This window comes from Piliocolobus tephrosceles, chromosome 16, assembly GCF_002776525.5.
Source record: "Piliocolobus tephrosceles isolate RC106 chromosome 16, ASM277652v3, whole genome shotgun sequence".
Lineage (NCBI taxonomy): Eukaryota > Metazoa > Chordata > Mammalia > Primates > Cercopithecidae > Piliocolobus > Piliocolobus tephrosceles.
This window is the reverse complement of record NC_045449.1, coordinates 75050464-75064981: the sequence shown is the minus strand read 5'-3', so window position 1 is coordinate 75064981 and position 14518 is coordinate 75050464. Positions and strand designations below refer to the sequence as shown.

General features: G+C 54.3%; 1 protein-coding gene across 3 annotated transcripts in view; it reads left to right on the top strand.

Annotated features, from left to right (window-relative positions):
* SLC38A10 (solute carrier family 38 member 10) overlaps positions 1-14518 on the top strand; it is a 38426-nt gene that overhangs the window by 8776 nt on the left and 15132 nt on the right. For 2 of the 3 annotated variants that reach the window (XM_026455861.1, XM_026455862.1), the window contains 3 exons: positions 3249-3360; positions 5203-5309; positions 13682-13838. In XM_026455861.1, coding sequence (XP_026311646.1) covers positions 3249-3360; positions 5203-5309; positions 13682-13838 — 376 coding nt within the window. Of the gene's footprint in view, positions 1-2561; positions 3118-3248; positions 3361-5202; positions 5310-13681; positions 13839-14518 lie in introns of those variants that run through there. The other variant, XM_026455863.2, reaches the window with a different exon arrangement.

The following is a 14518-nucleotide window of genomic DNA, read 5'->3' as shown; positions in this document are numbered from 1 at the left end:
GCTGAGGCGAGAGGATTGCGTGAGTCCGGGAGGCTGAGGTGAGAGGACTGCATGAGTCCGGGAGGCAGAGGTGAGAGGATTGCGTGAGTCTGGGAGGCTGAGGCGAGAGGATTGCGTGAGTCCAGAAGGTTGAGGTCGAGTATGATTGCACCACTACACTCCAGCTGGGGCAACAGAGCAAGACCCTGTCTTTAAACACATTTTAAAAATAGGCTGGGTATGGTGGCTCACACCTGTAATCCCAGCCCTTTGGGAGGGCGAGGTGGGAGGATGGCTTAAGCCCAGGAGTTTAAAACCAGCCTGGGCAACATCGCTTGACTCCATCTTTACAAAAAATTAACAAAAATCAGCTGGGCATGGCAGCGCATGCCTGTAGTCCCAGCAACTCGGGAGGCTGAGGCAGGAGGATCACTTGAACCAAGAATTCAAGGCCGTAGTGGGCCATGACCGCTCCACCATGCTCCAGCCTGGGCTACAAAGTGAGACCCTGTCTCTAAAAGAGAAAGAAGGAAAAATAAAAAGTGAGGCTGGGTTTTTTCACGGTAACGTATGTAGGCAAGGCAGCCACTTAGTTCTTTATAAGAAATTTTCACCTGTAGGAGTTGAAACTAGAAGGCTGTCCTTGTTCTCTCCTTGTGGCAGAGATAACCATGAAAGGTGTGCTGTGCTGTCCTGTGCCCCAAGCGCGGGGGTGCAGATGCCACTCTGCCGCGTTGGAGGAGCCCTGCCTCATCCAGGTTCCCCTCCTGCCTCCCCTTGGGAGCTCCGCCCGGTGGCCCATCCGTCTTCTGTCCCACAGCCTGAGATCTGTGAGCCTGGTATGTCCCGTCAGCTGGGACTCCCGGTGGCTAGAAGCACACATTTCTCTTGAACTGTTTCAGCCGAGGCAGGTTGAGTGGTTTCAGAGAATCCAGGGGAGAGTCTAGCAGTCACAGTGGGGGCGGTGGGTCTCCCTGGGCCTTGGGAACAGCAGCCCGGGCTCACTGTCCATGTGGCTGGGTGCGCGGTCACCACAGCCTGGGGGCAGTCATCTGCCTCCCGCAGACTTCCGCCAGCCACATGCCTCTGGCTTCACAGCAGAGGCCGAGCACCAAGGACTGAGCGCCTCCCGCACGTGCTGGTGCCCCTCTCCTGCAGAGTTCAGGCACCTGGGCACGGGCGAGGCAGGATCGAGGAGGCGAGGCCAGAGCCCGTCATCTGGCCGTGGGGTCCCCCAACGCGTCTGGCCAGGCCAGCTTTCACTGTTTGATGTTTTGTACCTGAGCAGCATCTGTATTTCCATACATGACCCATTTTTATCTTGTTAAGAAATTGATAGTTGCATTAAAGGTATTGTGACTCAAGTAGGAAAGCTCACGCACACCCCTTCATCCCCAGGAGGACCTGGCTGTGTTTCCTCTGTCAGTGCCCGTGGCTTCTCCTTTCCTGGAGGTGTGGCCGCGGCTATGCCACCTGCTTTCTTGTCTTCGGCCAATGTGCCGTGAGCGTTTTTGCACGGTCCCTACAAGCCCGCAGGGGCTCTGCTTCCTTGCTTCTCCACTTGTTGCAGGGGCCTGGGTGCGTTGCTCCTTCGCCCTTGACCTCTCGTGGATAACCATCTCACGACGGTCTTCATGCTAAAGGCCCCTCTCCCCTTCTCTGGGTCTATGTCATAGGTAAATTTCTAGGACCGGGACTCTTGTGTGATGGACCTAATCCCCAACCTCCCTGGCCTGTATACAAATTATCGCCCTAAGGCCAATGGAAATTCTGGCTCGAGCTTCCACAGTCCATTCTGTGTAAAAGTCCATTCTGAAAATGGGATGCTTCAAAACTGTAGTTCTAGAAAGTTCTGCGGTTGTTTCCTAGTCCAGGGATAGTCATCATGGCCAGCCCATCCTGTGTGTTAACTCATTTGGTCCTTACCACAGTTGGATGAGGAGATGCTTCTGTTGACAGATGAGGAAACTGAGGCATGGGGGTTAAGTCACTTGCCTAGGGGCACTCAACTGGGGTGGGTGAGTAGCAGAGCAAGGATTTGAGCCAGGCGGTCTGGCTCCTGTGTCCTGTACTAGAGACCACAGCCAGGTGCCCTGGGGCAAGTGGGGTCTGAGGCCATCTGTCCTTGGCTCTGCCTCCTCCTCTGAAATGAATGGCCCTGGCATCTCGGTGCAGAGCAGTAGAGGCCTGGCTGCACCCTGCAGCCAAAACAGGCACTTGCAATTTGGTGATGCCTCATCATGCCCTTCTGTCCTCTTCTTTCTGCACTTTGAAATTGCTCACTGCTTATTGCACATCTGCTGGAGATGATAACACAGCTACATGTGCGTGAGTGTGTGCGTGTGTGTGGGATAACACGGCCACTTGTGTGAGTGTGTGCGTGTGTGTGGGATAACACGGCCACATGTGTGAGTGTGTGTGTGGGGGGGGTTCTGCCTGCACCCTGGAGATAATACGGCCACGTGTGCATGAGTGTGTGCGTGTGTGGGAGATAACACGGCCACATGCGTGAGTGTGCGTGGGTGTGTGTGGGATAACACGGCCACATGCGTGAGTGTGTGTGTGCGTGTGTGTGGGATAACACGGCCACATGCGTGCGTGTGTGTGTGTGTGGGATAACACGGCCACATGTGTGAGTGTGTGCGTGTGGGGGGGGGGTTCTGCCTGCACCCTGGAGATAATACGGCCACGTGTGTGTGTGTGCGTATGTGTGGGGGTTGTGCCCACACCCTGAAGATGATAACACAGCCACATGTGTGCGTGTGTGCCTGGGGGTTGTACCCGCACCCTGAAACCTGCGGGCCTGGAGAGGCCTAGAGACACTGGGCAGGAGCGGTGCTGTGCAGCCTGTGCTCTGCTCTCCATACTTCCTGGCGCTTAAAAAACTCTCTCATGATGTTGCTCTAAAAGCAAAAAGGAAAATGGAAGGACTCGATACTCACATTTCAAAAGGACATTGTAAAATTTATGGTCTGTGCTTGGGGTGAGAAGCCCTCGTGCCTTCCTGGCGTGTTGCAGGTTTGGGTTGCAGGTTCCCGTTCAAGTTGCTCAGCCAGATCTGATTGTGCTGGTCAGGCTCACCTGCCAGGTGAGTGCGCGGCCGGCCCTACATGGAGATGTACCTGGTGCACCTGCCAGGTGAGCGCGCGGCTGGCCTCACGTGGGGATTTGCCCGGTGTGCCTGGCAGAGCCCTTTCAGGCTTTGCTTTCTAGGAGAGTGGTGGAGGAAATCAGTCCTTTCAAAACCTTTTTGTTTTTCTTTTATACAGCAAAAAGATGGCACCTTTGCAGCAGGGGGCTACATGCCCCCTCTCCGGTTTAAAGCACTTACCCTCTCTGTGGTGTTTGGAACCATGGTCGGTGGCATCCTTATCCCCAATGGTAAGGCGGGAGGGCTGCTCTAGTGCCGGGGAGTGGGACCCGGGGGCTTCGGCATCAACCAAGACCTGCTCAGTTATGAGCCCTGCCCAGTTATGAGCCGTCTTCTCTGGTCTCCTAAAAATGTCTAGAGACTTTGTCGTTTTTTCTCTGGCCCATGGAGAAAGGCAGGGGATAAAATCTGGCAGCTTCAGCCGGGCGCAGTGGCTCATGCTTGTAATCCCAGCACTTTGGGAGGTTGAGGTGGGCAGATCACCTGAGGTTGGGAGTTCAAGACCAGCCTGACCATCATGGAGAAACCCCATCTCTACTAAAAATACAAAATTAGCCGGGCATGGTGATGCGTGCCTGTAATCCCAGTTAGTCGGGAGGCTGAGGCAAAAGAATCACTTGAACCCGGGAGGAGGAGGTTGCTGTGAGCCGAGCCAAGATCGCGCCATTGCACTCCAAGCCGGGCAACAGGAGAGAAACTCCATCTCAAAAAAAAAAAAAAAAAAAAAAAAAAATCTGGCAGCTCGCCAGGTGCGGTGGCTCACACCTGTAATCCCAGCACTTTGGGAGGCCAAAGCAGGCGGATCGCGAGGTCAGGAGAGCGAGACCATCCTGGCTTACACGGTGAAACCCTGTTTCTACTAAAAATACCAAAAAATCAGCCGAGCATGGTGACGGGCGCCTGGTGACAGTCCCAGCTGCTGGGGAGGCTGAGGCAGGAGAATGGCGTGAACCCGGGAGGCGGAGTTTATAGTGAGCCGAGATTGCACCACTGCACTCCAGCCTGGGCAACAGAGTGAGACTCCGTCTCAAAAAAAAAAAAAAAATCTAGCAGCTTGATGGAACAGCAGACACCCATTGATACCTGGGTGGAGAGAGACTGCGGTGCTGGGACACAGGCTCGATTTGTAGAACCAACTATTCTAGAACAGCGCACGCTGTCCTGTTGATTCTTTTGACTTCTGATTTTGTTGACGCATTACCAAGGGAAGCGTTGAAGGCCCTGAACGCATTTATGTTACCCAAATGCACCCGCTCCCAGCAGACAAGACAGAGCTCATCGTCATCAGATCCACAGGAGAACTCGCACCCACTCTCCCCAGGGAACAGCCCTCGAGGTGATCCGTCTGGGCTCCTGGCAGGGGCTGCAGCCTGGCACACACGCCAGGCCCTGGCTTCTCCACTTGCCCTTGGGTAAGTCCTGCCCGCCTAGGCCACTCATGGAGCAGCAGGCAGGAGAGGCTGCGTGGGAGCCGTGCCGTGCGGAACCAGCATTTGGTTTCTGCAGGAAGTCCATAGTGTCTGACTCTGTTTTTTATTTTTTTTGAGACGGAGTCTCGCTCTGTCACCCAGGCTGGAGTGCAGTGGTGCGATCTCGGCTCACTGCAAGCTCCGCCTCCTGGGTTCACGCTATTCTCCTGCCTCAGCCTCCCAGGTAGCTGGGACTACAGGCGCCCGCCACCGCACCTGGCTAAGTTTTTGTTATTTTTAGTAGAGACGGGGTTTCACCGTGTTAGCCAGGATGGTCTTGATCTCCTGACCTCGTGATCTGCCCGCCTCGGCCTCCCAAAGTGCTGGGATTACAGGCTTGAGCCACCGCGCCCGGCCGTGTCTTAACTCTTTAAAGATGAACCATCAGAGAATTCACCCCGGAGCCTAAATGCACTGTTGGAGGAATCAGCCGCGGTTGTCAGGCTTTCTGGGCAGAGAGGGCGTGTCTGCTCCCGGCTCTCGCCTGGACGGCCTTTCCTTCAATGCTGGCTTGCTCACCTGTGTGCTGGGCAAAAAAGCTCAGGTCCCCTCCTGGCCGGAGCCCTTTCCCACTCATCCCTTCCTGTCACTTCTCTTTCCTAGTGGAGACCATCCTGGGCCTCACGGGTGCGACCATGGGAAGCCTCATCTGTTTCATCTGCCCGGCACTGATCTACAAGAAAATCCACAAGAACGCGCTTTCCTCCCAGGTGCGCACCGCTCCAGGGCTGGCCTGGACCACCGCTGATGGGTCTGGGCTGGGGCGAGGTGGAGTCGGAAGGGAAGCCCCTGGTTCAGCGTTTTCAGATGGGTTCTGTCAAGAAACTTAAAACCCACAAAAGGGCCTTGGTCCAGTCAGCCTGGGGAGCCCTGGGTTCACGAGGACGCACGGTCTTTGCCCCGCAGGGCCACACCGACCTGCTCCAGCTGTGCATCGGGTTTTCCTGAGGCCGACTGTGCTGAGTCGTAAGCTCTTTCCCCATGGTGTTTCTGCAGTGACTGCTTGTCCGTGGATCTGCTTCCAACTCTGAGTCCCCTCCCCAGCTGCCCCCCTGAGGCCACCACCCGCTGTTGTTCCTGGTGCGACCCTCGTGTGGCGGTCTGTGCACGTCCACTCGTGCGGCGGTCTGTGCGCGCGCACGTGCGTTTTTCTTTGATTGTAACACAGCTTCCTGCTGCTTTTCTCAAAATCCTGTGCAGGTCACGTTGCCCCACAGCCGTGGGCACAGAACTGCCTGGCTATTTTTAGCCATTTCATGGTGTTCCGTGGTAAAAAAATTCCATAATCCCAGTCTCCGAAGGACTTACCTCTCCAGTCTTCTGCTGTTGCAGACAAAATCGCGCTGAATATGTGTTCGTGAGCATGTCGACGTGTTTGAGCATGCGTCTGTAGGAAGCCTTCTAGAAGTGGGATCCTGTGTCAGGGGTGTGAGCATTTGTAAACGTGCTGGCTCTACCCAAATTGCCTGCAGCTTCACTCCCAGCCAGGCCCACAAGGCTTCTGTCCCTGCACCCAGGACCTTCCAGGCTTCATCATTCTTGGCCTCTCTGGCGGGAACTTGAGCGTCTTTTCGTGGGTTTAGAAGCCACTTGTGTTTCTTTTTCTGTGAACTGCCTGGGTTCTTTGCTCACTTTTTAGGGAGTTGTTGAGCTTTTTCTTACTGGTATGTATTGATAATTTTTTTTCTCTTTTGAGACAGAGTTTCACTCTTGTTGCCCAGGCTGGAGTATGGTGGTGCAATCTCAGCTCACTGCAGCCTCCGCCTCCCGGGTTCACGTGATTCTCCTGCCTCAGTCTCCCGAGTAGCTGAGATTACAGGCACACGTCACCACACCCGGCTAATTTTGTGTTTTTAGTGAGACGGGGTTTCTCCATGTTGGTCACACTGGTCTTGAACTCTTGACCCCAGGTGATCCACCCGCCTCAACCTCCCAAAGTGCTGGGATTACAGGTGTGAGCCACCGCACCCGGCCTCAACCTGGTAAGTTTTTACAAAGTGAACCACGTGGAACCACCATCCAGAGCAGACATAGGACATCCCAGCACGCCAGAGCTCCCCGTGGGTGCCTCACTGTCATCCACCCCCACCCCAAAGATCACTGCCCATCTGTCCGCCAGCATTCTAGAATGATCTTGCCTGTCTTCAAGTTGTGGTAAATAGATTCTTACAGTGTACGTTAGAATACATGTCCACGTGTGTCAGCCGCTTCTTCAGCATCTCGGCTCACTGCGATCTCTGCCTCCTGGGTTCAAGCAATTCTCCTGCTTCAGCCTCCTGAGTAGCTGGGATTCCAGGTGTGTGCCACCACACCCATCTAATTTTTGTATTTTTAGTAGAGATGGGGTTTTACCATGTTGGCCAGGCTGGTCTCAAACTCCTGACCTCAAATGATCCACCTGCCTCAGCCTCCCAAAGTGCTGGGATTACAGACGTGAGCCATTGCGCCTGGCCCCTTACTGATTTTTTAATCATCTTGTTTATGAGTTGTGAGAAAGGTATGATAATTCCTACTGTAATTGTAGATGTATTTGTCCTTTTAGTTCTATCACTTTTTGCTTTTTAGTTTGAAGCCATGTTATTAGGAGCAGACAGATTGAAGTTGGTTATATCTCCATTTTGAATTGACTTTTATCTTGTTGAATACTCCTTTTTATCGTTGGAAATACTTTCTCCTTCAAGTTGGCTTTGTAGCTAACTTAGCTGTGCTTTGGGTTTGTGTTTGCCCAGGATGGCTTGTTTCCTCCCTTTTCCTTTGATTTCTCTAGTCCATTATATTCACGGTGTGTCTTATCTCATAACAGCACGTAGTTGACTTTTGTCTTCTTGTTATTCAGTCTGTGAATGGGAGTACTTAAGACTATTTACGGTTAATATAATAACTGATTTTTGGGGGAAAACTTTCAACTTATGTCCTATTATTTGTCTCATATGTCCTTTTTCTGTTTTTTGCTTTTTCTTTCTTTGGATCAATCAAACATTTAAATATTTACTCTTCTTTTAGCTTGTTGGTACATTTCTATCCTTCTAATGATTATACTAGGTTATATTATGTCTATAACAACCCTTATTTAAAACTCTACAAGTGCGGGGCGCAGTGGCTCACGCCTGTAATCCCAGCACTTTGGGAGGCTGAGATGGGCGGATCACGAGGTCAAGAGATCAAGACCATCCTGGCTAACACTGTGAAACCCCGTCTCTACTAAAAATACAAAAAAAAATTAGCCAGGCGTGGTGACGGACGCCTGTAGTCCCAGCTACTGGGGAGGCTGAGGCAGGAGAATGGTGTGAACCCGGGAGGCGGAGCTTGCAGTGAGCCGAGATCGCGCCACTGCACTCCAGCCTGGGCGACAGAGCGAGACTCTGTCTCAAAAATAAATAAATAAAACTCTACAAGACATCGTTATTTTTGTTTCAAATAGTAGTTGTTGAGCCAGGCATGGTGGCTCACGCCTGTAATCCCAGCACTTTGGGATGCTGAGGCAGGAGAATCACCTGAACCCGGGCGGTGGAGGTTGCAGTGAGCCGAGATCGCACCACTGCACTCCAGCCTGGGCAACAGAGCGAGAGACTCTACCTCAAAAAAAAAGAAAAAGAAAAAGAAAAAAGTATTTATATTGATTCTTTATGGCTTCTTGTTTTTTTTGTCATGGGGTCTTGTTTTCTAGTGTGCCTGGTGTTTTGCAGATGTCATGTTTGAGAAATCGTAGAAGTTCTGGGTGACATTGTTATCCATCCATCATACAGGGGATAGGCAGAAGGCCTGTGTCCCATTGAGGCAAATGTGTTTCCAGTTGGCCTTGTTCCTAGGGTACAGCCCTTCTGGGGTCTCAGCTGGGCAGTGACACCCTCAGATGGTGGAATCTTCTGCTTGGCGTTCGTCTTGCTCCTTTCTGCATAGCTCGTAGCTGGCAAGTGCTTTGGGGGAGATTTGTGCACATAGAATGTGGAGTGACATGCTTCTCTGAGGTTTCCTTTTCTCCCTCGAGTTCTGGCTGCTGGGGCACCCTCATTCGTACTTCTCGGTGCCCAGCCCTATGAGTGTGCCCAGGCTCTAGGCTGTTGCGTTCTCTTGTCCTGTCTGCTTAGTCCCAGTCATCGGTGAGGCGCCAAGGACAACAGGCTTAACCTCTCTGTGACTGAGGGCTCTTCTCTGTCCTCTGGGATCCGGACCTTTCAAGTCTGAGCTGACAAAGTTGTTCACCAGTGTCTTCGGTTGGGTGTTTTTACTGTTTTTATCCAGCTTTTACCATTGTTTTAAAGGAGAAGAACAGTTTGATACCAGCTGTTAAGCCATAGCTTGAGGAGGAAGTTTCTTGGTGAGTTTTAGGAACTTTAGATGGCATGAGAGGCTCAGCCTCTGCCCATCAGATGTCACATGTCCTACTATGCCAGGTCCCATGTTTTAGTCCACTGGGCTTTCTTTCTTTTTTTTTTTTTTTTTGAGACGGATCTCGCTCTGTCCCGCTGGCTAGAGTGCAGTGGCGCGATCTCGGCTCACTGCAAGCTCCGCCTCCCGGGTTCATGCCATTCTCCTGCCTCAGCCTCCTGAATAGCTGGGACTACAGGTGCCCGCCACCGCGCCCAGCTAATTTTTTTTATTTTTTGGTAGAGACCGGGTTTCACCGTGGTCTCTATCTCCTGACCTTGTGATCCGCCCACCTTGGCCTCCCAGAGTGCTGGGATTACAGGTGTGAGCCACTGCGCCTGGCCCCACTGGGCTTTCTTAGAAAAAAAGTCTGTTCTGTGAGTTAGCAGGAGAAAGAAGGAAAGAAAGAAGGAAGGGAGGGAGGGAGGAAGAAAGGAAAGAAAGAGTCATAGTTAGAATTTCCACACTCCAGTATTATTTTAAAATAATTCCTCCCTCATTTTTTCTAATACTTTAATGACTTTTTTTTTTTAATTTAAATCTTTGGTCCACCTGTATTTTATTTTGGTGTAAGAAACAAAGTATGTATCCTGAGTTTGTTTCTAGGTGGTTCCTTAGTCGTCAGACATGATTTATTGAGTAATCATCACTGATGGGAAATGGTGTCACTGTTGTAGATTAAATTCTTGTGTGTATTCAGGCCTCACTTGGGACCTGTGTTTTACTTTATTGGCTGGTCTGTCCTTCCGTACCGTGTTAGTTGTGTGTTAGTTGCATGTTCGTTGCACACCCTGGTGACACTTACCGAGCTGTGACTCGTGGCTCTTGGAACACTTTAAATTCTCGGCCCGCCTCTTGGCTGTGAATAATACATTTTCTGCATAGTCGTCTTTATTTTCTGTATGAATGTTGGAATCAGCCGATCTGACTCTAACAAAAAATTCGTCCGGTTTTTTATCTTTTGGTCTAACTGGGCTTCTTGAAACTATAGATTAACTTGGGAATTGCTGTCTTTACACTGCAGCGGACGTGCAGGTGTCCACGCGACTCCCCTGCCTAGCAGGAGGGCACCGCGTTTGGCTTCTCCAGACCTCGCGAGGTCCTTCGTCCCCGTCTGTTTCCCAGGCCGCTGTTGGCTGCACGGCACGCTATCCTGGATCTCTTTTCCCCCTGGATTTTCTGAGTGGCTGTTTGTGTAAAGGGAAGCCAGCGATTTCATAGGTGACGTTTTCACTCGTTCACCTTACTGTACTCCTGCTGGATCGCTTGGCTTTTCACCTGCAGCTAATGATGATGTCACCTCCCAGCTAATGATGATGTCACCTCCCTCTTTCCAGTTGCTGCAGCACTTCCTCCTCTCTTGCCCGTGTGTGGCGTCACGTGCCTGTGGCCACGGCGCTGTAAGTGGCTGGCGCGTCACTGACTCACTAGTGTTGAACCGTTAACCCAGTGTCGGCTTTTGACTTGATGTGTAGACGTGTAGACAAACGCAGAGAATCGAGTGAAAGAAGCATCTCCCTGTGCCTGCTTTGCCATGGTTTTTAGAAGCTAGAAAGTGCATTGAGTCACATTCACCGCGGTTTGGCTGTGAGTGGAGGACACGGAGAGGTTTCTTTCTCCCTCTGACTTGGATCTGGTGTGTCCTGTTCCCAGCGCTCCTGTGGCTCTGCAGTAGGTCGTGGAGCCAGCAGACGACGTGTGCCATCCGCTCAGCATGCCTTGTTTCCTTAGGTATGGAGATGTCAACACCACAAGGCCATACCCAGGGTCTGTGGCGCAACATCTCGGCCTGGCCACTGTCCCAGGGGCTCCGGCCGCGCCACGGAGGGGCACAAGCCTGGGTCTGCGCCTCGGCCCGTCTGAGTAGTCTCGGTGATGTGGTGCCTGTACCCGGCCCAGGGACCTCAGGAAGAGCCAAAACTGGTGCTATGCTGGGGTGTACAGGGAAGTGGGGACACCTGTATGGTGGGTGAATCAAGGCTGTGCTGGAGAAAGATGTGAAAAGAAGGAATGTTCCAGCTCGCCCTCAAATCAACCGGGGGCAGGAAGATAGGTCAGCCCTGAGGGAATTGAAAAGATATGTCCATCACCACGTGTTTTGTTCTTTGTTTGTTTTTTGAGATGGAGTCTCGCTCTGTCCTCCAGGCTGGAGTGCAGTGGTGTGATCTCGGCTCACTGCAAGCTCCGCCTCCCAGGTTCAAGCGATTCTCCTGCCTCAGCCTCCCCAGAAGCTGGGATTACAGGCGTGCGCCACCACAACCGGCTAATTTTTGTATTTTTAGTAGAGACGGGGTTTCACCGTGTTGGCCAGGCTGGTCTTGAACACTCCTGACCTCAGGTGATCCACTTGCCTCGACCTCCCAAAGTGCTGGGATTACAGGTGTGAGCCACCACACCCCCCCTGTTTGGTTCTTTATTTTGAAAGTCAGAAAAGTCGAGGGTCTCTCCAATCCTGAGTGAGGCTGGAGCTTTAGTCTCGCTGCCCGGGAACCATGAGCGGGTGGGGCAGCAGGCGGCTTAGAAGGTGCCTGAGGGCCATGTAGAGGATGGATTCCTGGGGCACAGGAGGCCGCCTCACAGGGGCGCACTCAGAGGGCAGTAGTCCCCAAAGGCCTAAAAGCTGGCCTCTGCTCCTGGAAGATGTAATGAAATGAACACTGACTCTCAGACACGAGCCACCAGCGCGGCGTCTGCCTGTAACCAGAGAGGATCCCCAAGGCCTGCTGAGGCTTGGGGCCTTGCTGGGTGGGTGCCTGGATGCTAACCGGGCTGCCCTGAGACCCAAATTGAGGCGCGTGGTGCAGAGCAACCAGACCCCGCCTCCAGCTGTGCTTTTTATGACGGAAGTGCTGAGTGTGGACTCGCGCATGTCTACATATGTGGAGCGAAAGTCAGTTTTCTCCCCTGCCCCTGTTGCTTCTCTCTGCATTTGAGTCAGCGATGCCTTGTGTATCTGGAGGCCCTGATCACTTCTGCAGGGGAGGGTGCTGTGATCCGGGCAGTGCGTGGCCCCTGGTCAGGTCCCTGGATTTCCAAGCTCAGGTGAGACGTCTGGAGTGGGCTTGCATTCCTCCTATCGGCCGGCTCTGCGGCTGTGTTGATCTGATCGCTGCAGAAATGAAAGTCACGGGGTGCTCTGAAACCAGGTGTCTGGCACACTGGTCCTGTTGTACGACCGTGTCCTCAAAGGAAGTTCTTCGGCTCTGCAGGAAGCTGTGCTGGAAGGCACAGGACTGGAGGCTGGGGCTCCATGGGCTTCCTCCTGCCACTGAGCCTGGGCAGCCGCTGCGGTCCCCATAGGCCCCCCAAGTTCCAGCCGTCCCATCTGTGCCCAGTTAGAAGCGAGGGTGTGCTGCCCTGCGGGGCAGGGTTCCTACACCGAGGGGCTTCCCCGGGCTTCCAGACAACACGGTCTTCTCCTACACCAGAGCTGCCCCTGGACCTGTCCAGGCACTTCCTGGTGGGTCGGGTTAAATTTCCATCCAGACCCTTTACCCCAGGTGGCCCGAGCCTGGTCTCTGCCCTGTGCTGGCTGGCAGAGGCCTCGATGGGAGGGCAGGGCCCTAAAGACAGGTCCAGGGGCAGCAATGGTGTAGGAGAGGTCACAAGGGCTGTAACGGGCCCCCAAGGCCTGCCTCTGATGGCCTTTCCTTCTGGCATCAGGCCTCTAAGCCATGACCACCCATGTCACCCACTGACAGCTGCTGCCGGGCAGGCCTTTCCACACGTGCTCCCTACACAGATCACACAGCCTTGGGAGATTTCAGGTTTCTTCCTTGTTTTATTATCTTAAGACTGCTTTGGTCACCTTCCGGACACCACCACTGCCCCGGGACTCTTCCCTTCGCCGCCAGGAAGACGTCATGTGGCTGAAGGGGCCTCTACAAATGCAGAACATTTGGGGCCAGGGTGAGGCAGTCTCTGTGGGCCGTCGAGCCTGCAGGCCTTGCCCGGACCTCCGGAACATACATCAGACAGTGGCCCCATGTGCACCTGAGGCAGGCCTGCCGTCACCACATGCTCCGGCCAGCTGTCGTTACTGCCAGAGGGGCCTTGGGCTCCCTGGGCATCCTACAAGCCCCGAGGCACACGGCGGCCGGGCTGTCTTCGGCGGAGCCCACTGACCCTCAGAGCCTCAGCAGCCCCTGGCGTCCGGAGACACCAGCACTAGCCCAGTGTTTCCGGGTGGCGGAGAAGGAAGCGGAGGAAGCGGGCTCTCCGCCGGGTTGTCTTTTTTCAGTCGCTGCCAGCTTCAGAGAGCGCGGGTCCTTCCCACCGGGGAGCCCTCTTCTCTAATTGTGTTGGGCCAGGGAAGTCTCACCAGTTCTTCTGAACGGATTCTGTCCCTCCCGCTCCGGCCCGAATGGCTGGCATAGCTCTGACAGGGTTGGCCCGTGACCCCAGCTGGCGGGGAGGGCATGTCAGCCACAGGCTGGATGCCAGGAGTCCTGCCATACTCTGAGAGCAGCGCATCAGGGCTCAGCCCTCTCCCAGCGGTCAGGAGCTTCGCCGGCAGGCAGGCCCAAGTCTCCCTGGGAGTAGCCACCTGTCCTCAGGCAGGGCCGACTGCACGCCTGTCCCACCCTTGGGGGCTTTGTCGTGTCCACTCTCCTCGTGCCTCACCCCGTCTCTGAGCCTCTCTGCCAGGGCAGTTTTATGTCCTCGGCAGGAGCGGGGCCAGCTGTGATTCCCGCCTCGGGGTCTGTCTCCTCAGGTGGTGCTGTGGGTCGGCCTGGGCGTCCTGGTGGTGAGCACCGTCACCACACTGTCTGTGAGCGAGGAGGTCCCCGAGGACTTGGCAGAGGAAGCCCCTGGCGGTCGACTTGGAGAGGCCGAGGGTTTGGTGAAGGCAGAGGCAGCACGACTCTCAGGTATGCCCACCCTGGCCCTCTGAGCCTTCTCAGGGCAGCTGCCCACTGGGCATCTCCTGGGTCTGGTCCAAGGATTGTGCTTATCTGCTCAGTGGCCTCTGTCCTATGTGGGTGCAGCCAGCGGGGTGGGGCCACCAGCCTTGCCCATGAAGATGCTCTGTGCACCATGGCTGGCCGTGGGGTGACCGCCTGTATGCGGAGAACATGGGACAGGAGTGGCCGCCTGTATGCAGGGAACGTGGGACAGGAGTGGCTGCCTGTATGCGGGGAACGTGGGACAGGAGTGGCCGCCTGTATGCGGGGAACGTGGGACAGGAGTGGCCGCCGGCCTGGATGCCTGCCACTTGGTGGGCTAGGTGGGGTGTACGTTTCTGAGTATTGCTCACGTGCTGTTCATTTGAGGATGTCAGTTTCTCCAGTTTTCTCCTGGACAGGGTCGGCGATCAGGCCTCAGTTTGGTTTGCTGCTTCAGGTTATTATTTGTTCACCAGGACCGTGGGTGGAGTTAGGACCGTGAGCTCTCATGCAGCTAGCTGCAGGCCACTTTGGGACGGGCCCCGCGGTTCCCCGTAATCTCGACCCTCCGTCTGTGGCCACTTTGGGACGGGCCCCGCGGTTCCCCGTAATCTCGACCCTCCGTCTGTGGCACAGTCCCGGCTGCGGTGCCCGTAACCCCGACG